At 43.5% G+C, this 21,639-nt stretch overlaps 2 protein-coding genes across 3 annotated transcripts in view; both read left to right on the forward strand.

Annotated features, from left to right (window-relative positions):
* Positions 1 to 8,908, forward strand: part of usp32 (ubiquitin specific peptidase 32) — a 54,088-nt gene extending 45,180 nt beyond the window's left edge. Inside the window, exons 24-34 of the mRNA XM_079271684.1 lie at positions 77 to 228; positions 827 to 938; positions 1,031 to 1,230; positions 1,481 to 1,665; positions 2,129 to 2,215; positions 2,453 to 2,573; positions 3,672 to 3,863; positions 4,011 to 4,236; positions 4,444 to 4,874; positions 4,986 to 5,078; positions 5,733 to 8,908. Coding sequence (XP_079127810.1) covers positions 77 to 228; positions 827 to 938; positions 1,031 to 1,230; positions 1,481 to 1,665; positions 2,129 to 2,215; positions 2,453 to 2,573; positions 3,672 to 3,863; positions 4,011 to 4,236; positions 4,444 to 4,874; positions 4,986 to 5,078; positions 5,733 to 5,906 — 1,973 coding nt within the window. The 3' untranslated portion in view covers positions 5,907 to 8,908. The remainder of the gene's footprint in view (positions 1 to 76; positions 229 to 826; positions 939 to 1,030; positions 1,231 to 1,480; positions 1,666 to 2,128; positions 2,216 to 2,452; positions 2,574 to 3,671; positions 3,864 to 4,010; positions 4,237 to 4,443; positions 4,875 to 4,985; positions 5,079 to 5,732) is intronic.
* Positions 8,909 to 9,894: 986 nt separating this feature from the next.
* Positions 9,895 to 20,996, forward strand: tmem97 (transmembrane protein 97). Of its 2 annotated transcripts, XM_079271278.1 has the most exons (14): positions 9,895 to 9,981; positions 10,072 to 10,107; positions 10,236 to 10,303; positions 10,394 to 10,487; positions 12,218 to 12,422; positions 12,811 to 12,949; positions 14,318 to 14,416; positions 14,562 to 14,722; positions 14,841 to 14,978; positions 15,855 to 15,966; positions 16,384 to 16,483; positions 17,280 to 17,379; positions 18,016 to 18,163; positions 20,671 to 20,718. In XM_079271278.1, the coding sequence occupies exons 3-13, from the start codon at positions 10,267 to 10,269 to the stop codon at positions 18,127 to 18,129; spliced, it is 1,299 nt and encodes a 432-aa protein (XP_079127404.1). In that variant the 5' UTR covers positions 9,895 to 9,981; positions 10,072 to 10,107; positions 10,236 to 10,266; the 3' UTR covers positions 18,130 to 18,163; positions 20,671 to 20,718. The 2 variants fall into 2 exon arrangements, with proteins under 2 accessions (XP_079127404.1, XP_079127405.1); XM_079271279.1 differs by lacking the exons at positions 9,895 to 9,981; positions 10,072 to 10,107; positions 10,236 to 10,303; ... (8 more) ...; positions 17,280 to 17,379; positions 18,016 to 18,163 and adding exons at positions 19,161 to 19,292; positions 19,429 to 19,573 and having other exon boundaries at positions 20,671 to 20,996.
* Positions 20,997 to 21,639: the final 643 nt, after the last annotated feature.

Genomic DNA, 21,639 nt, shown 5'->3' on the forward strand with positions numbered 1-21,639 from the left:
GATGCTGATCATGTGATCCTTTTTTGAAATGATTTTCAAACAGCCTGAATCTCATATAATGTTGCTGTGTTTATAGTCATTAAACTGGACGGCTCCACACCTGTGCGCTACGGCCTGAGGTTGAATATGGATGAAAAGTACACAGGCCTGAAGAAACAGCTGAGTGAGCTGTGCGGTCTGAAGCCTGAGCAGATCCTGCTGGCTGAGGTCCATACCTCCAACATCAAGGTACTGAGACTGTTCCACTGGTCAGGCTGCCGAGTGTAGCCAGCACCACAGAGGGCAGGAGGCAACATCATCATTCTAACACCAAAGAAAAGCTCCGTTTACTCCAAATTACAACAAAAATCATGATTTCTTACCTCCAGCACCACAAACAAAATTCAATTTATATACATTGTATTGGGATGGAGGCAAACATTTTGGAGACCGATGACATCACGTGCTAATTTGCATATATGTGGCGGCATTAGATAACACAGAAGGAAGAATAAACGTCAGACGATTGGGGGGGGGGGGGGGGTGTGTGTGTGTGTGTGTGTGTGTGTGTGTGTGTGTGTGTGTGTGTGTGTGTGTGTGTGTGTGTGTGTGTGTGTGTGTGTGTGTGTGTGTGCGCGTGCGCGTGCAAAATCAAAAAAGATTGTCTACGGAAGGGTACAAGGTTTCACAGTGATGGTCTTTATAGTCAGGTTCCACTACTCTTTTTCTCGTTTCGCTGCCTAAAAGGCACTTTTCACAACAGTGTTTTTTAACCTATATAACTGATCCATTACACATACACTGCTGTGTGGTGCTGCAGTCTGATGTCCAAATCCCTTGTGTTTAGAACTTTCCTCAGGACAACCACAAGGTCCGGCTGTCCGTTAACGGCTTCATGTGTGCATTTGAGATCCCCATGCCAGGTTCCCCGACGTCACTGAGCTCCCCCACTCTGACAGGTGAGACTGCTCGCTCACACTCGGCCTTTGCACTCTCGTCGGCGTGGATCCGTTTGAATCCACGGCTCTCTCTCTTTTCTCACCTTCATCAGACATCACCCCCATAGCCAATGGCTCTGCTGCTAAAGACAACCTGGGCAGTCAGCCTGTCCTCATCCCCAACGGTGGGCCCGGCACCATGCTGCCCTGTCACCCAGAGACGCCCCTCGCCAACGGGGTTGCCAATGGACATGTCACACCGATGCAGGAGAGCCCCTTCATTGGATACATCATCGCCATGCACAGAAAGATGGTGAGAGCTCCGTGTTCTAAAGCAGTATTGTACAGTGCAATATGTGCAAACAAAATACTGTCAGCTATTTTACAGCTGAATGTCTGAATGCTGTTGGATGTACTGTATTCTTGCAGAATTATTTATGATTCAAAATCATTTCTTTACATCATATATCCTCAAAACAGTTCATCTCAGTTGCTCTATAGATAAGCCAGAACAGTGTGTTCGAGATGTAACTGTTACTTTAACGTTTGCGTCGCTCCCTCAGATGCGTACGGAGCTGTACTTCCTGTCATCTCAGAAGAACCGGCCCAGTCTGTTCGGCATGCCACTCATAGTTCCCTGCACGGTCCACACCAGTAAGAAGGATCTGTACGATGCCGTGTGGATCCAAGTGTCCCGACTGGCCAGCCCACTGCCCCCACAGGAAGCCAGCAACCACGCCCAGGACTGGTGGGCTGACCGTCTGCTCCTTTCACACACATGTTTCTGTGTTTGCTTGTTCCCCCCCCCCCCCCCCCCCCCCCCCCTGCTTCCGCTCATTCTGCTAAGCTAACCTAAACACATCACAATGCTATGCTAGTATGTTTGCACTGAACTTACCAAGAGGAAATAGTCAGATCTTTTGTAGCTGTGAAGACTAAGAGTGGCCTGAGGAGATCCGCACAATCAGGATCAGAGCTTATCGCCTTCAGCTATCGAGAGCCTGATCCATATACGCTCCTTTGTTTAGTGTCATTTACGCCAGGCTCAACCAGAAGGGCCCCACTGGAAGAATAAGACTGAGATAGTTTTGTTACACATGGCGTCGTGAGCCAGTTGATTGTCCAGTGTCAAAAACAAACAACAAACTCTTAAAAATGGATCCACGCAGACGGTGTGCTTGAACAGTTTTTTCTCTTCTTCTAACCTGCAGCGATGACAGTATGGGCTACCAGTACCCCTTCACTCTACGGGTTGTGGGTAAGGATGGCAACTCCTGTTCCTGGTGTCCTTGGTACAGGTAAGACAAGAGTATTTCATAAACAGAGAAGGGAGTCATGTATGTGGTGTTGAGACAGTGGGCCCAATGCAAGGACATTTCTGTATTCTTTTCTTAACTTTATCTTTCCTTTTTCCATGTATTGGGCTCGTACAAGTGTGGCACATCGGTTTCCGCTAACTTAAACTCGGGATGTTAGAAGTGTCTTGGTTCCTGAACGTGAACTGCAGCCGTACCCGTCTGTGTGTGTGTTTCCAGGTTCTGTCGAGGCTGTGCAATAGAGTGTACAGAGGACCGGACCTCTGTAGGAAATGCTTACATAGCTGTGGACTGGGACCCCACCGCCCTGCATCTCCGCTACCAGACCTCCCAGGAGAGGGTAAACACACGCTCAATTCAATGAGGCTTCATTGGCATGACCATAATATTACACATGGGGAAGCATAGCACACTCTTTCTCACTCTCACCCCCCCCCCGGCTGGGAGCACCAGTATAATATAGAGTAGTCGAGGGATTTCAATGAAAGCAGCAATACAACATTTTGTGTGATCATGCTATTTTCTTTTCTTCATTTTTTTCCAGAGAGACTATCTCTGAGTGAGTAGCCCTTTCTTTTCCATAGGTTGAACTGTGTTCATTATCAGCCACTCACCTTGATGCTCTGTTTACCTCATCATGAAGAAAAGTGCAACGGCAATGGTTACATCCTTCACACAATATTGAACTCGGCACAGTTTTTCTTTCCCTCGTTTTTTATCTCTGACTCTAACTGTCTTGGCGGATACTCAGTATTTGTCACCAGCACTTGTATTTTTATCTCCGTACTGCAGTAGACACATAAAATAAGCTCTTTATTAATCTTTGAGCCTTACAACGAGATAATCTTGTCAACATTTAAGGAGTGAGAGTGAGCCTTCGACTGCAGATGGCTCAGAGTGAGGCCGACTGAGTTCAGCTCAAGTCTTGTATTATTCTGTAAGTTTTAAGAAAAGAGCGAAGTGAGATAAGTAAAGCTGCTAAACAGAAAGTGCTTTGGTCCTTCGTTTGACCACACAGAGCTGCTTAATGCTCACTTCACTCAGCTACACGGGGTCCAGGGACTTATAGGCCGTGCCATGAAGGTGGTAATGTGATTTTGGCTGTTTTACGTACATATTGTAAGTGTTGTGGTACATGTCTCTGGGGATATTTGTAAAAAATGCTACTTTAGCTGTATTTTGAGCGAAACAAAACCGGTAAAATACAGTTTGATAACAGAACTTGCATACAATGTCAAATAATTTGGTATGGCCTGCTGAATCTGAAAACTACAAATGGTTAGATGCCGACAAATACTACGAATTATTAGGTGGTTTCTGCTCAAACGTTTTACTCCAGAAATCGATTGGCTTTACCTTCAAAGACAGTTTCAGTAGGTGGTTGTGAAAAAGAAGAATCCCTCCTCCCCCTCTCAGTATCACCATGGTCTCCCTGCAGATTGTAGAGGAGCACTGCAGTGTGGAGCAGTCCCGTCGGGCCCAGGCTGAGCCCATCAGCTTGGACAGCTGTCTGAAGGCCTTCACCAGCGAGGAAGAGCTGGGTGAGGACGAGCTCTACTACTGCTCCAAGTGCAAGAAGCACCGGCTGGCCACGAAGAAGCTGGACCTTTGGAGGCTGCCGCCCATGCTGGTCAGTGGCACACTTCTAAGTCCGTGTCAGACCTTAGCTCTGGCCTCGCAGGGATAGGTTCTAAATGTGCTGTTCAGTCGTGTTTACCGTTTGTATTGAACGTAGTTCAGAGTACACAGTATGCGTGATGTGTGTTCTCGTCTTCAGATTGTCCACCTGAAGCGCTTCCAGTTTGTAAATGGCCGTTGGATCAAATCACAGAAAATTGTCAAGTTCCCGAGGGAGAATTTCGACCCCAGCGCCTTCTTGGCTCCCAGAGACCTGGAGCAGCACTGCCTCCACTCCCGCAGTGAGAGCGAGGGTCTGCTGAGGGTCGGAGAAGACAACCTGTCTTCCATCTCTGCCCCCGCTGGCTTCTGCAACCTTCCCAAAGGTACCATATGTTGATTTAAGCCTGGTCTTTAGCTGTTGCTAGCCGCTCATGCTCTGAGACTACTCACATTTTGAATGCATTTTTAGTGTTATGCATTTGTTGATGAAGAGCCAACAGCTTGTGAAACTAAATATAGTATAGATGAGCAAAGCAGCTAATGGCCCGATGGCAGAGGAGCTGTCTTTAAATACATGTCTTTCCCAACAGCGTCCCCTGCCTCTAGCAGGAAGTCAGCGCCTTCTCTTAGCCGGACCAGCAGCCCCTCCGGAAGCCCCAAGACCAGCAGCGGAGGCCGCAGGCCAGGCCGGCTACGCCTGCCCCAGCTGGGCAGCAGACACCGCCTCTCTAACAGCAAGGAGAACCTGGACGGAGCTGCTAATCCTGAGGCTGAGTCACGGGACGATGCGGAGGAGAGCACAGCATCGGCCCCTCCTGGATCAGGAGGGGCGTTCACTTCAGAGACATCTTCCGGCAGCGAGGCTTCCAGCAGCCACTGTGACGTGGTCCTGGTGAATGGTGACAGCAATGGGCTGATTTCAGACTGCAGCACAGAGAGCAGCCTGGAGCCTGACAACCTGCTGGTCCAGCACAGAGACAACATGTGTCTGGACGCCATCTACAACCTCTATGCAATATCAGTAAGTATCGCACACCAACATCACTGCCATACAAGTAGTAATCGGCTTTCTCAATAAGCTTCTTCCTGCTGTGAAACAAGTCTAAAATATGTTTCTGCTTCCTGTCCTCAGTGCCATTCAGGAATCATGGGAGGAGGCCACTATGTGACATATGCCAAAAACCCCAATGAGAAATGGTACTGTTATAATGACAGCAGCTGTAAGGTAAGACATGAGCACACCTTTTAGTCTATTTCTGAAATGAAAGCATACTTTCCAACGGTCACCAATGAAAAATGAATCTGCATCATTCTGTCTGAAGTCCAGAGTCCACTGTGGTAAATCTGCCTCCATTATTATTGTCACCTGCATATATTGAGTGCTGGATTGGAAAGCTTGACCGACATAGCAACATAAAAGGTGGATGTGGATGCAGTCCAACATGCTGCCGGTCCAATCAGAGCACAGAGAAGTTTGGATAAAGAGCGCAGACATTTTCTGCTGGGGTTCACATTGCTCCAGCATATCTTTATCCAGCGAATAGTTGTTTGATGCTGAATTAATGCTCTGAACCTTTGAATGAATGGGTCTGGGTAGCAAAAGGTCAGTTATATGACAGTGATTTTATCATTACACCAATGATAAAGGTGTACAAATTAAAACTAATTCATACAAATTGATTGGAATAAAATGTGTTGTAATATGTAGTACTTGGAGATTCTTGACTTTAGATGAATGCCACTACACACCTTAAATCTGCCTGTCATGTCTTAATTGGCTCAGCTTTTGTAACAACACATAAGAGGTTCATTGACATGTACCGTGAGAAGATCAATCAAATACCCTCTGTTTAAAAAAAAAAATGAATAATTCACACAGGAAGTGCACTCTGAGGAGATCGACGCTGACTCGGCCTACATCCTCTTCTACGAGCAGCAGGGAGTGGACTACTCCCAGTTCCTGCCAAAGATCGATGGCAAGAAGATGGCTGACACCAGTAGCATGGATGAAGACTTTGAGTCCGACTACAAGAAGTACTGTGTCCTCCAGTGATGGCCCTTGTCTTCCGTCAGCCAGCACTACTCCTGCTCTGAGCAGGAAGCAGCAGACGTTCAGACCACTCTGAAGGATTCAGATGAACTGCCAGTGACTGGAGTCGGACTGTGGTCCCTGCCCTTAGACATGCGTCGCAGCACTTTCTACTCATCGCAAATTTTAGTGCAGAGGTTTGCCAAGACAACAATGAAGCCCCGGTGAAAGCACTAAACTTGTGTACTTTGCTGAGCCTGACAACCCCCCCCCCCCCCCCAACCGCCTCTTCTCCCATTGCGAACAACCCTCGCCATAACAAACATGTACCATTATACTTGCATACTAACGCATCTCTGAATGTATGCCAGTATGGCCACGTCATGAAGTGATGTTGCTTAGTGATTGTGCGTTCATCACTTGTGATGTCAGAATGAAAAGCACTTCCAGCGGGAGTGATCATGTGATCTGAGCCTGGATATCTGACCTGGAGAAGGCCTCGCAATGTCCAGATGTAAATGCAAAGCCAATGATTGGATACAGGTTGGGTTTGAAATGCCGAGAGCAAACGGGGCCCACGGGTTAAAGAGCCTGTGCTGATATTTGATGCCACAGATCAACATGATGTTGACGTTAGGAATCTAGTATATTGATACTAGGGAAACATAAGTCACGCACTACCTCATCGCTTCCTGCAGTCTGTCGGCCCTAAAAGTCTGTGACAGTATTATTATTTCAAAAGATATCTCCCCCTGCTAGGACACGCTCACAGGTCCTGATGGACATAAAAGAAGGCATTTTGCCAAAACTGTGTTTCATTCCACAGCGGCCAAACATCAGTGGTGATTTGTGCAATGTTGACCTGTGTGTACCCATAACGTCTCTGAAACTCGAGAAGTATCAGTCTGGGTTTGTTTAGGACAGGTGCCATGATTTCAAAAGATTCATATACAGTATATGTTTAATACTTCTTTAGGGGGGGGGGGGATTCTGCAAATGTGTTTTATAAAAGATTTATTTTAGCGTTTTCTTCTTCTTTTTCTTAAGGCCAGGTCAGGTTAGGAATGGAAGTGAGCCTCAAAGCTTCACCAGGCATCCGGCTTGTTTCCACGCTGTAGCAACATGAACTTTTCGACTGCTGCAACTCTTAACTGTTGAGATCCAAACTCATCTGTGATACTGATGACGCTCCCTGGAAAGTTAGGGATAACTTTGTTGCAGTTACAAAATGGTTTTACATGTCATTTTAACATTCTACCGTTTAAAGAGTAACTTCAGAGTCCTCCACTGATTTAGCAACGCACTCTCACAGCCATGTCAGACCCACCAAGGCCAGTTTTTAAAAGATCAAAATAGATTTGGCAGAACATGAGGTACCATCTTTTCTATTCCACACATTCAGCTTGTCGATACTTTGCGCCTACATTACCCACAATGCAGCTCAACATTTGGGCATGTTATGCTAGTAGCGGTCAAACGGCTTCAGAGGTCTGGTAAGCTCACCTCTGTTTCACTCCGCACCCTCTGATTTATTTTTTACATTTTCAGACTTGTAGTCTTTAGCCCCAACCGACACTGACTCAAGTGACGTCACTTGAGGACATTCATCAGACTTCAAACAGCTCCCTCTGGAGGCACACAAGACTCTTTTCTTCACACAGTGCTCACTGCGTACATGTAACTTTGTTGAGTTGCGTTGAACACGAGGGGGTTATACTGCCCCCTCTGGTTGGAGGTTCAGTCCTGTTTCATGTGCTTGGTTGCGCCTGTCACCAGAAAACACATCTTCAGCGGGTGTTAAGTTGCTCTTCTCAACGTTGCCAAACATGCAACGCTCACCTTCGCCTTGTGGTGAATTTGATTTTCAAAATGGCGTCCCGCTAAATATCCGTGGAAGCTTCAGTAAAACTTGATTTTACGGGATTAGCTACCAGGCAAAGAGGGCACATCCCTCAGGGTCCCAGACTCTCATGGGCCCATATGTCGAAATCTACTTTTACTGCTTTTAGTAATTTACTTAATATCATACTTCTGCAGTGAATGTGTTTCATTTATTTACCATAACCTAATTCGTCAAAACAAAGTAGCACTGTACCCAATGTGTGGCCCTAATGTCCCCTCGCGGGTCACTTTAGCCCTAATGAGTCCCACAGAGCCAATAATGTCCAATAAAGGACGTTTTATCAAACTGCAAAATCATTGGAAGATTTCTAGAAAGAACAAAAACTTCGGTGCCAATTAGAGAGGAAGTGGAGACGGTTTCAACTGATGCACTTCAAATCAGTGAATTCCTGTTAATCGCTCGACTTATTTGGCAACAGGCAAGCATACATTTCAAACTGTATGGAGAAAAAAGTTTCTGATATTAGATTGATAATGCATAAATATGTATTTAATATTTCCTTTCTTTGATCCAAGTTAAATAATATATTAAGCCCCCCCCCCCCCCCCCCCACCCCGGCAGGCAGTGCAATTTACTACTGAGCAGTCTGTCAGTGTCTGAATGTCTGTAGCCTCATATTATTTAACCAGACGTGTTAATTTAAAGAATTCTTTTGTAAGATGTATGTTGAAAGAAAGTGACGTTGCACTGACATGAAAACATGTACATAAAAAAAAATGTGTTTTGTAAATAAGCCAATGAAAACTGTATTTCAGTATGAACTGTACAAAATACCGTACTTGTAGTTGTATATGGAGTGATACCGTTGATCTGTAACAAAATACCCAAGCAACAAATGTGTGTGTGTGTGTGTGTGTGTGTGTGTGTGTGCGCGCGCTCTAAGCAATGCAGTCTAATTCCTAACAGGATGAGTTGTACATTTGGGGATTGGTCTTGTCCAATCTGAAGTTTCCGGTTGTCCAATACATGGAGCGTCATGTTAGTTCACACTTGCATTAGCTGACAACAACCTTTGCTGTTCCTCCACCATCTCAAACCTTTTCTTCCCATGCTAAAGGTTTGTGATTGTGGATTTAAGACCTAATGTTTGCTGGGAGAACTTATTTCCTCTTAATAAATAAAGACCGACTGCATAACCATTTGCTCTGTATGGTCAATAACCTTAATGCGTCTTTGGCTGAAGTTGTTTTATGACCAAATACCCGATTCCCATCAGCCTCAGTTGTCTACCTGCAATACGACACGTTGCCCCGCTCTCCTTCCTGGTTGTAGTTCCAGTATGCTGCAGCGGTGGTCTGCCTGCGGATGACGAAGGTAACCACATGCAGGGTCTCTGTCACTTCCCCGAAGTAAACACTGCAGCTGAAACAGACCTTTCTCTCATGTGAAGGGGCTTTTCCTCCACCTCCAGCAGCTACAACCTTAAAATGCTGCTACACATGACCGTGCTTCAGTGATAAAATATACTGTGCACATTTAACAAAGACAGGGACACCTGTTGTTTTCATACTTCAAGTTTGATAATGTTGAATTTTGACTAATAGCAAGACTTTTACTTGTATTGGTGTATTTTTACATTGTTGAACTGCTGTCATGGATCTTACATCACAATGAGGGTTAAAAATGTCTGGAAAATAAGCATTTGTGCTTTTTCCTTCCCACGATTTATCCTAGAAATTCAACAACTAGCTCCACACATATTTTAGGTTTTGCATTGAAATCTGTTGAAGTGACTCGAGGTTTACGGCCTAAACTGGGATTCTCATGTGCCTCGTTTTCCATTTTCGTTTCATCTGAAACCTCTGAATCCCTAATAAACGAATCAGTGACCAGTCATTGCTTTATCATCCCCACTCACTGCCCATTTAAGCAAAGTTTAGGTTCAGTCTATTGAAATGCTCAACATCAGGAACATGTAGAACGTGTTAGTGTCATGCAGCTCAAACCACCTGCTGCTTCTGTTCATTTCCTCTGCTTCTGTTGTGGTTGACACGCGATGAGAGCTCATGCTGGTGACTACACAGACAGGCTCGAGGTTCACGCAACGCATGGTTGGGTTCTTGAAGGGTTCTAAGTACAGCTCGAAACAGAATAAACACCGATCGGAGACGGACAGACTGCTTCAATGTAACGATTCCAGCTGGCTTCTTATCAGAATCAGTCAATTATCAAACTGGTGTTCATCAGAAAACACAGGTAAGGCTGTTTAGTAGCTTAATAGAGCATTACATGTGATTGTATGATCTTAATAAGTCTCTTATATTGCGTTCTTCTTCTGGGCTTCAGGTTTGACAGGATGTACTTCCACCAAACCTGTAAAACGTCAGTTTTTTTCCTCTATGTAATTAATAATCGAGAAAAAAAGTCCAATTTGTTTGATTTGTGGTTATACATCATTCATGTTGTTCCTGCTTCTTTTTCATTCTCAATGCTACAATATCACTTTCCAGACTGAGGTGACGTCGTTGAGCAGGAGACGCTATGTCTGCTAATTCCACAAGTGGAAGTGCGTGTTCAGGTGAGCTCTATGGTTTTACATCCACTTGTGGTCAGTGACCCGTTGTGAGAGCATGTTGGAGCTGACTGTTTCTGTCCCGTTGGCTTTCAGGTCGGGCCCTGGACTCTCTTGTCTACAGCCTCATAGGGACCCTGACCTTCACCGTCCTGGTGGTCGCACTGCTGGGGATCGTGTTCCTCAGAAAGTAAGGGAGGCTGAAAGGATTTCACAAGGAATTTACTGTCATTTGTCAGTGTCTTTTCATTTGCCTGATTTAAAGTTGCACTCTAGGCAAGATTTCATAAAACAAATGTTTTATAAGCTGAAAACACATTTTAAAGACTACTTCAACAAGTGCAGTTTAATTTATTGTTCTAGATTGTGAAAACTAAAGTTTATTCTATTACCTGGTTCTGGTATTGGGAAAACTTTAGTTTTCACAATTATATACTTTTGTCAAAGCAGACTAACCTCATGGCAACGTCCTGATAAGCCGAGATCAAATGGAACGCAGTCATTATTAAAGCTGTTTCTCACCATTGTGATGCGGAAATGCAGTGCGTGACTACGGAAAATCTGAATGCAAATTTGGTCTAACATTAACTACACAATATAAGCCAATGACACTGAGAATTGTATCCTAACACTAGCCCCGTTCTGTGACTAACGTTAGCAAGGTCCCATCAGCTACATTACCATCTTCATCGTATCCCAGCAGCTGGGTGGTCTCAAGCCATATATTGTCTTTTATTTGGTCATTGTACAATATTGAGAGTTGAAAAACCAAATTGATAAGCCCTTTTGGAAGCAAGCCCTTTTAGTAGCAAGCTACCAGGAGCTATACCTGGAGGTATGTCATCACTTGGAAAAAAACATTTTATTTGTCAAACATATATTTCCACAGGCTCCCCTCACAAAACACCAGCAGGTTGAACGTTTTGGGTTTGAGTGAATGCTCTCCACAATTATTGGATGGATTGCCATGAAATTTAGTACAGACATTTCATGTTTCCCTCAGAATTAATTGCATTCACTTTGTTGAGCCACCATCAGGTCAAAGTTTTTCCTGTACTGCGGTTTATCACCAAACCTGCATGAAGAAAGACAGCATGACATTCCCATCTGCCTCAGCTGTACTTTGAGTTTACTGCTAATTAGCATGCTAACACAGGAAACCGAGATGGGAAAGATATCCGGCTATAACCTGCTAAACATCAGCAACTTAGCATTGTCAACGTGAGCATATTAGCCTGGTAATATTAGCATTACCACTGTTCTATACAGCCCAACAGAGCTGCTAATGGTGGAATCATTGCCGCTGGTTGGCCTGCTGGTTCCGCCATGCTTTGGTGCTTTACTGGTTGCAGAGGATGAGCACAACAGCAGGCTATATCTTCTTCTCCATAATAGTTTAGCACTCTGGCAACATTTCTCTCCATCTCTAATTGTTCTGCAACAGCTAAGCTTGGCCCTCAACAGAGCTGCTTTCATGCCATACTGCTGGAGACCAGCAGCAGCTCTGGGTCGCTCCGCCTCCATCCTCACCGCTTCAACCGGCAGGAGAGCAGGCTGGAACGCCAAAGACGAGTGAGCTAACCAGCCAGGCGTCCTCTCCGTCTGTTCTCCTCTGGCCGAAGTAGTCTGCCAGCGGGGTAGGGGGTCGGCTATATGGTCCTGTTAATGATTTCTCAAGTAACACATGCGAGCCTGGAGAGAGTGACGTATGTGTACATATTGAGAGAAGCTTGCATTTTCTTCAGTCATTGTTAAAAAAAAGAAAAAAGCCAACTTTTGTTTCATCAGCTAGATTTTATTTATTTTTCCATCAAACAAAACACCCCTGGTACGGCGGCCTTGAGCTTTTGCTGTAATATTTTTCCCTTAAACCTTGTACAGTGTACGGTGTCTTACATTATACACTTCTCTTTCTTGCAGATATCGTTCTTTGGTCCAGACCATTCGAGAGCTGCAAGGTAGCAAGTTGTTGCTGGATGCCGTTCCTCGGCTGGAAGCTCCCATCATGCCTGTGAGGCCGGTGCCAGCAGCGGGGGAGGCGGAGGAGCGTCCTCCCCTCATTTCCCTGCAGCAGAGCAGCACAGTCAGGCCCTCTTCCAGGGGGCTGTGGAAAGGCCTGCAGCAGGTACTACTGATACAACACCCACTTCATCTCATCACATAATGCTCATATTTTCTGCTATCAGATATTTGACCTGTGCCTGATTTCCACTAGCAGTCAGCTAAAGCAGCGTAGGGAAATCTCACATGACAGATATATGTGAACCATGTTCTCTATCTGCATCATCTCAACAATGTTGATTGACAGTATTAGTGCTGATCATGTCTCTTTTGTGCGACAGATGGTATCACTGTGGTTCAAGATAGAGCCAGAATCACAATTCTTATACAATGTGGGCAAAAATGAGTTTGACCAGGATGGTGTTGTTTCCTCTCAGTCACTTGTCCTAATCCCTTGCTTTTCTGCTCTGATTTGATGTTGCAAAGTCCACTCTTTTGACATTTATTTCAAGGGTCCTCGTGTCATCAAGTCAGACCTGAACCTGCTGCAGCTGATCAAAGCAGGGAAGGAGGGGGTCTTCTACCAGGCCAGGATGACCAGAGGGACGTGTAAAGGCCACAACATGTTCACCTGCAAGATCAGCAAGGAAGGTACATTTTCCTCTGTAGATCTCGACCTACAAGCATTTATTTGAGGCAGAGCTGCCATGGAGGCAGATAATCACTCAAGTATTGAGGTGAAAGTCATGGTGCAGGGGCAGAAGAACCTAAATTTATCAGCCCAAGTAAATGGCGAGGTGTACAGCTACAACACACATGTTGCTTACGACTTATTCTTCCATATCTTCTTTTGCTAACTTGTAAATCAGAAATGGTTATGGCTACATATGTTTTAACATGTGCATGATTTCACACTGAGGAATGATGACGATGATGAATCATATCCAAGTCTGTGTAAAATGGATGCTATGACTCATATAAAGGTAACAGTCCGTATCAGTGCGAGCAGCAATCGCACACATTTTACACAGGAAGTACTGCTCTCCTTTATATTTACGTTCAGTTTTGAAGACTGTTCTTTCTTAAATCAGATAATTCATATTTTTATAACAACAATGGGTCTGTGAGGGACCAGGGTACGCATACAGCTAGGAGAGCAGGTAAAGTGAGAAAAATAGGGATTTTATTCACCCAAAATATGTACGATATTTAGGATGGGAGACAAAATCAAGCAAAATGGACAAATTATAAGAACTGTATAAACTTAACATAATTACACTCAAATCTCAGTTTAACACAATTAAACAGAACTTAGGTTAAACAACATGGTGAGTGCTCTTCTGATCAAGGGATACTACATTCTTCATCTCCTACCTGCAGGATAGATACAAGGTGGCCCAGTCCATAGTCAATTGCAGGGGTGTGACGACAGCAAAGGTTCCCGACAACACCCCTCTTGCTGCTGCAGAATGGCACAGTCCAATTATCCTGGCTGCTCTACTTAGGACAATTGGCATGAACACAAACGCACAACTTAACATCCCACAGACTTGACCTCCATGCAGAATGTTTGTGGAGCGCCCGACAGAGTGAGCTCCAGAGCTGCTGGTAGCAGCGAATAAATTATCTTCCATTTCATGTAGAAGTCTCTGAAATCTAAACTCAATCCAAACTGCACTGTTTGTCCAGAAACATCAGCGCTCATGTGAAGTACATGACAGTACCGGTAATGACACTTTTGAGAAATGAGATGAATACTTTTGACGGCGAGATAACAGCGTTTGAACAGACATGTGACTAATTATGAATGACATGCGAACTAAAGATGGTAATTTAAACTGAATTTGGAAGTGATTTTAATTGCTAGTTTGCTGTTTTAGTCATTTTCCGTTTTCCAGTTCATATTGTTACTAATTATTATCCACAGGACTCGATGTTGGAAGCCCCTTCACATTTCACTTTTGAGTCCTCCTAGATTCAGTGGATTTCACTCTTATTTTTCCCTCTTCTTTCCTTGAGGTGTCCGTCCAAAGCATGTGGACACGGAGGTTTCCATCATGAGGAAACTGGTGCACCACAAGAACATCCTCCAGTTACTGGAGTGGAACACCACTGAGGGTCAGAGACATTTATCCACAGACTGTTATTCCTCTACAAGATTGAAATCACTTTCCGATTAAAGATCACCAATGAAGGTAGATGAGCCCTTGGATATGTTCCTCCTTGTTAGTCCTCCATCCTCTCTCTGCTTTGATTTGTGCAGAGCCTTACATTCTGATCATGGAGCATGTGAGCTGCGGCACTCTGAGGACCTTCCTGCAGACCAACAGAGTGCACCTGAGCGCAGACCCTGAGCTGCACAGCCTCCTCACCATTGCCTCCTACCACATCGCTCTGGCCATGCAGCACCTGCGCTCCAAAATGGTAACAACATTACAGGCTGTTATGAAGTGCTCAGTCGGTTGCGGAATAATGATTTACTATGCTACTATACTATTATATAGTCGCATGCTAAGCGGTGTCGCTGTGGTCTTCCCTGCAGATTGTGCACTGTGACTTGGCTCTGAGGAACATCGTGGTCAATAGGTTTCCTTGGGAAGTGAAAGTAGCGGAGTTCGGCCTGGCTCGAGACTTAACACGCATGACCAGCCGTCGCAGCAGCCGCTGGAGAAACCCACGGGTACGACAGTATCAACACACGCGCACACACACACGCAGAGTAAACTCTCCTGTTGATGCGGCTGGGATTTCACTCATCCTACGAGTTGTCAAGTTTAAATTGTCATGTGCTACTGTACAACCCTAATAACTGAGCATGAGACCATCAGAAGATTTGACTTAAACAAGTGACAGATTGTATATAAATGTTATATAAATGTGTTGAAACTGACAGGGTTGTCATTTTCTGCCAGCAGTTACACTCCAAACTAATCTGCTAAACTACTTTCTCTCATTTTGAAAACCTGGTTTAAGTGACTGTACAACAGGATGCCAGGTCTCGTGTTGCATTGTTTTGGAAAATAAACAACACAACAATGCAACACGTGACACAAACTTGTACACACACATTTTACCATTACCATATGAACTTGTCACACATGCTTAACTGTTTGGTAACAATGTGTGTGCGAACTTGTGGCACTTCAGTAAGGTCGGTGTTTTTCTATCAAGTGGTAATGACAGGAAGTGTACGGTTGGCAGCCCGTATGCTGCAGACAGGAAGTCCTCATGCGGCTGATTGAAAATGTCTTGAACTACCGGTAGCTGACTTTAACTTATGAACCTGGTTTGAAACCATATTAACTTGTTACCAAGGCTGTTATCAGCTCTTCTGTTGCGCAAAATGAATCTATGTTCTGCAACAGAAAACAACAGTTTCTAAAAAGAGGCCTTGATTTAGAGAGAGACCAGCTGTGAAGGTGTCATTCGTGTAGCCCAGAGGTTACTCATAGCTTCCACCATCAGCTCATTAGTTTACGACAGTGATATCAATATATTGCAGTTACCACTGACACTGTATACTGATGACCTTTTCCATTGTATGTTACTTGTACAGCAGCGGGTGCCGCTGCGCTGGTACCCACCCGAGTACTTCAAGAACAACTATTACTGCTTCAAGGGGGACGTGTGGTCATTTGGCATCGTGCTGTGGGAGATGCAGACATTTGGTGAGTTGGTTGCACACGTAATAACAGAAATGCAAAATAAATGATTCAATATATGAGCTAAAACCAAAGGCCAAAGAAGAGATTTTTCATTCCCTGTTTGAGTGCTTTAGTTGTAATTAAACGTATGTGTTGTAAATGTATTTCAAGGCAGTATCACATTCATTCCCACCCTAAAACAATGGCATTAGTCTGGCCAATATTGGTCTATTTGTTAAACTGATGTATGTGATCTTGATGATTCTGACAGTTCTTACAGTAGGTGATGCCTATTATTTACAAAACCAAAGAGCATGAAATGAAATCATGGTACATTTTAAAAGACAGCAGGTAGTCAGAGACCTTAAGTAGAAAAACATGACGAGAGTGATCGATATAAAATGTCATGAATGTTTTTTTTACTTTGCAATATATTTTCAGGTGCACTGCCATACCCAAACCTTGAGACCTCAGAGGAAGTGGTGTACCACATCTGTATTGGTCAGAAGAACGCAGACCCTGAAGGCTGCAGTCCAGAGATGTAAGTGCAAACTGAGAATTAACAAGCATTTCAATGATAGTCTATGTACACCATGAGCCTTATCTGCAAATGTATACATCATTGTTTCATGGATTGGATTACTAATATCGTAATGCAATCCTCTACGTAACCAAGAAGTCCAAAAAATATGCTGCACCTTGAAAGCTTCCTGAAGGAAATGTGTGCGAGTGATGGGCAGCTAACTCTACGTCATATATTTTCTTGCCCAGCCAGGAGTTAGGACAACATTCCACCAACGAGGCGCAGGCTACACCACAGAAGCTAAGCTCTGACACAGAGTGTCTGTCGGTGCAGCACACCCCGATTCTCATTCGTCCGTTTTCAGGGTTAACCCCTCAAACTGGATGCTAACTAGAGGAGGCTGGTCCACAGAGGCAGAGAGGGAGGCCCCTCCTCTACTTTTGAGAGGCACGAGGGAGCTCAAAATATAAAAAGGAGTAATTCGTTGAATAGGGGCGAAGTAGATCAGCTACATAAGCCTGAGCCTGACCGTGAACTAATGATATGCAGCTCATAAAATAACATTTTTAACTTGTTAGCCGTACTGAGGGAGACACTTCTTTGTTATCAGAGAGACATCATGAGTACTCGATACCAGATCTAGACTAAAACAGTATCAACCCAAACCATCAGTCTGAATCTGCTATCTGATTCTGAATCAGTTTTGACAGTCATTTTACTTTAGCACTCTAACATTGTTATTATAACATTTTTAGGATGAAGTATGATAGTTAGTAGTTCCTAACACGATGAATCCCTTGTTGGAACCCTACAGACTTCATATCATGCGAGAATGTTGGCTGGCGCTGTACACTCTGAGACCCTCGTTCACTGACATTGTCTGCATGCTGGAGAACATCATAGAAAACGACGCGGTAAGGAACGGCTGGCTACGCCGTCTTTTAATTGTTTTACAAAATTGATTATTCATCTTTTGAAGGTTGTGTCATTTGTTCATCTTTTCAATCCTTCTCTTGTTGTAATTTGTAAAGGAAATAAAGAAAACAAACCTCAGGGGACCTTCATGGTGCCAGAAATAGTCTCAACCTTAATAATATGTATCTTAAGTTAGACTGCAGGGTTTAGGTCATATGACTTTAAACAGCCATTTGACTTTACATACTTGATTAAAGTCGTATTATGTAACGCATCATATTTTCAAAGATGCCAGGACAAAATTATTCTGCAGTTTTAGTGAAAGTTTCAGTTTGAGTTCATTATTTTTAAACACCCGTTTATCTTAAAGGCTCGTTATGATGTTTCTTATGAGATGACTTGTCAATCAATCACAAAAATAGAACATGCTTCTTTGAATATCCATTGTTTGGCTATTGAAATATACCAAAAACAACTTGCAACCCATCAGACCACAGCATTTGGAACAGAAAATGTAAATATTTTATTCTGAGCTGCTTATGTTACGTCACAGTTTTGTTTCTGCAGCTGGAAAAGCAGTAGATTGTAGTGGTATTTTTCTTAAATACATAGAAGTTTTTTGTGTTTTTTTGCAGGATTATGTGGATGTTGAGAGTCCTCAGCTTTTGGTGAAAGATGAGGCTGAATATCAGGAAGCTAAATGTCTACAGGCAGCCAGCATCATCGTGGAAGATACAAGTCCCATCTAAATACCAAGGCATCAGAAGAGGCACAATTCTGAAGGTGTGTGTGTGTGTGTGTGTGTGTGTGTGTGTGTGTGTGTGTGTGTGTGTGTGTGTGTGTGTGTGTGTGTGTGTGTGTGTGTGTGTGTGTGTGTGTGTGTGTGTGTGTGTGTGTGTGTGTGTGTGTGTGTGTGTGTGTGTGTGTGTGTGTGTGTGTGTGTAATAACAAGCAGTGGAAAAACTGGAACCTCTCCAGGGAAAGTCATTCTTCTTCTGTAATTTATAAGCTACATTTATCTGATCGGGGGCAACCTTTGATCACAGCAGAGAGCCTGGTAAAATGACGTACCTACATGTTCTTCTTAAGTCATTTTTTTTTCATGTCAATCTTTTTTCATCCATCCTTTTGATAACTCAATTTCTGTGTCGTTTTTTTGCTCTGCTGTCATAGAAGCTTGTTTACTTTCTGAAATAAACCTCTTGTGTGTTCTCATTTTCCTATTTATTATTAATAGTACATTTGTAATTCCCTACTTTTATATTTAAATTCAAGGTTTTTATTTTAATAATTCATTCAGCCTTGATTGTTTCTTAATTTTCCTCCAAAATCAAGAACATATAGAACACATTATTTTAGCAATGTATTATCAGCAGAACCGAAATTACATTTCAACCAATATGCATACCAACTATATACAATCAAAATATACTGTATATATATTTATATCTATTTAGATAGATGGATAGATGAGGTGTGTCCTTAATAAAGTCTGAAGTGAATTGAATAATTACATAAATAGATAATGCTGAGAAGAAAAAATAACTAACTAAAAGAAATGTAAAAAATCGGTTGTAAAATGCTTACATTTGAGTTTCCATAAATATTTGTATGAGGAAAAGCAACATTTACGAAGAGCACCTGAAGCAGCATTGGGTTCAGGAACGCCCCCTTCTCTCTTTGCCAGCCAATGGGATTCGTCGTGGTGAACACGCGTTTCTACCTTCTGTAACACGCGTCTGCTACGGACTTAGTCCCAGTTTGTTATCTGTGATTTGCAGCGAATAAGTGAGAGATAATGTCTGTCCGTGTGTTGGAAATACTCTTCTTCTTCTATTTCGCCTCTCATATTCCTATCACACTGTTTATCGACCTACAAGCCTTGCTCCCTGGACATGTGTATCCTCAGCCGGTAAGTGTCAGACCCAGCAGAAAACACACCAAATTACAATCAGTTGTAAATTAGCCGACAAAAAAAGTTCCAACGTCACAATCAACTGTTTAGTTTCTGCGAGACAAATCACACATTGAGTCTTTCTCTCCACCAGCTGAGAGATCTTCTGAAGTGGTACGCAGAGGAGTTCAGAGACCCCATGGTTGTGGATCCGCCAGTCTGGTTCAGGTCTTTCATTATCTGCGAGGCTTTGCTTCAAACGCCTTTTTTCCCCGTAGCAGCGTATGCTTTCCTGAAAGGTCAGTCCGTACAGAACGTGGTGGAGGAGACGCTGTTGAGTTAGTTTTTTTATATTGTGCCTGAACGCGTCTGTTATTAATTGCTTATTGACACAGAAACGCGCATCAGCATGAATGAATGGTCTTTTGAAATATTGTTTCACGATTGTTCCCCAGCTCTAAATCCTGCTAATATGACACATTAAGGAGACCTTTCAAACGGTTTGATGTTCTCACCAATGGTTTCCTTTAGGGCAAATGTGAAATGTCTGTTTCCCTGAGTCAATATGTTGAAATCACTCAAATATGTGCTCATTTGACATTTATATCTCCACAGTGGCTAAACTGATTTTTACCATTGAAAATGCTTTTGACACGCCCATCTCCTTTCGGTCCTTTGTTGTTTGAGTTGCAAGAATTAGCCCTGACCAGTCACTACCAATGTTGGTTCATATCACACATGCCTTAGGAACATGGAAATGATCCCACTCAAATGTTTGCAGTATTAAAGGTGCTTCACTCAAAAGTCAAAGCATTAATATAGTGGAGTTATGGAGTCAGCGCTCGTACAGCGGTTAGTGCTGATAATGGCATCCCGACTCACGCCGTCACCCTGGAACCGTAACGGCCACCTTCCGGTTCCCCCCGAGGTAAACACTGTTGGCCTCGTCAGCACTGTTGCCGTTATTTGCACCGTTAGCTGACAGCCGCCGACTCAGCTGTTGCCATGTTGAGAGCCATGTGGAGGCAATCGCTCAATCGTAGATATGCTCTCAATTTAACACCTTTTTAATACAAGAAACCCAGAACACTTTTGTGGGGAATGAAATACCAATTCAGTTAGGGTATATTCAGTGAATTTAAATTTTTTAAATTAGTATTTAGTCATGCAGATTTTTCTGCTACAAACCCAAATAAATGTTGAATGGAATTTATTTTACACAACATTTGTACAACATAATCAACATCATTTCAAAAAACATAGTCCATGTGTCCATAGTCTGGATAATCCAAAGACTTGTCTGTCAAGAGTTGTTACTGGATTTACTTTTTACCACAGAGTGTGTTGTGCAGCCTGGAGCTTCTTTTGATCACTCAAAGTGTTTCTTGTGTTTCAGGTGGCTGTAAGTGGATCAGGACTCCTGCCATCGTGTATTCCACACATGTGGCCACCACGCTGGTCCCGATCCTCGCTCACATCCTGTTGTACCAGTTCCCTATGAAACCCCACCCTGGTCCCCAGACCCTGCAGGAGCGCTGGCTGCTGGTCTCCATATACTTACCATATCTGCTGGTACCCATGCTGCTGCTCATCACCATGCTGCTGTCCTCCACATACAACTCCACCTCCAAGTCTGCACACAAGCCAGCCAAATCCAAGAAGAAGTGACGCGTAACACCAGACTAAAGCTGATTCACTCTTATTTTAGCAGATATCCTACGTTTCTCAATGTACCATTTGTAGGTGATATAGAGGCCTATCTGAGAGGCTGTGTGAGTCACACTGTCATTAGAAAGAATTGTCTCTGGTTAAACCAGCCAGAATGAGCAAGTAAACAAATTGTTGAAAAATGTTTGTCTTTTTTCAGTACCAAAGTGAAATGAATACACTTATAAGGGACTCAGTATGAAATCTGGATATACAGGTTGTTCTCCTGATATGTATTTATGCATATCTATAAAGATCTAAGTGTGGCCCTGGTGGTTAGTCAGTGACTCTGGAAACAAAAGCAAGAGATGTCTGCTGTCAGCAGCGCCATTGGCAGCCTGTTCATATTCATGTATCAAACATATTTCAAACTGCATGACCACTGATCTCTTACATATTGTAAACGCATCCTTCTCTCAGGTGTCTTCCCACAAGCCCTAAAAACTGCAGTTATTAAACCGCTCCTAAAGAAGGCTAGTTTAGACTCCGCAACGATGAAAAATTATCGGCCAATATCAAACCTCCCATTTTTAAGTAAAATAATTGAAAGTGTTTTTTCAAAAGCTGAACAACTTCTTGGTCGTAAATAACAGTTTTGATGTTTTCCAGTCAGGCTTTCGGCAGCACCACAGCACTGAAACTGCTCTTGTTAAGGTCT

The sequence above is a fragment of the Melanostigma gelatinosum genome (genome assembly GCF_949748355.1).
Source record: "Melanostigma gelatinosum genome assembly, chromosome: 7".
Lineage (NCBI taxonomy): Eukaryota > Metazoa > Chordata > Actinopteri > Perciformes > Zoarcidae > Melanostigma > Melanostigma gelatinosum.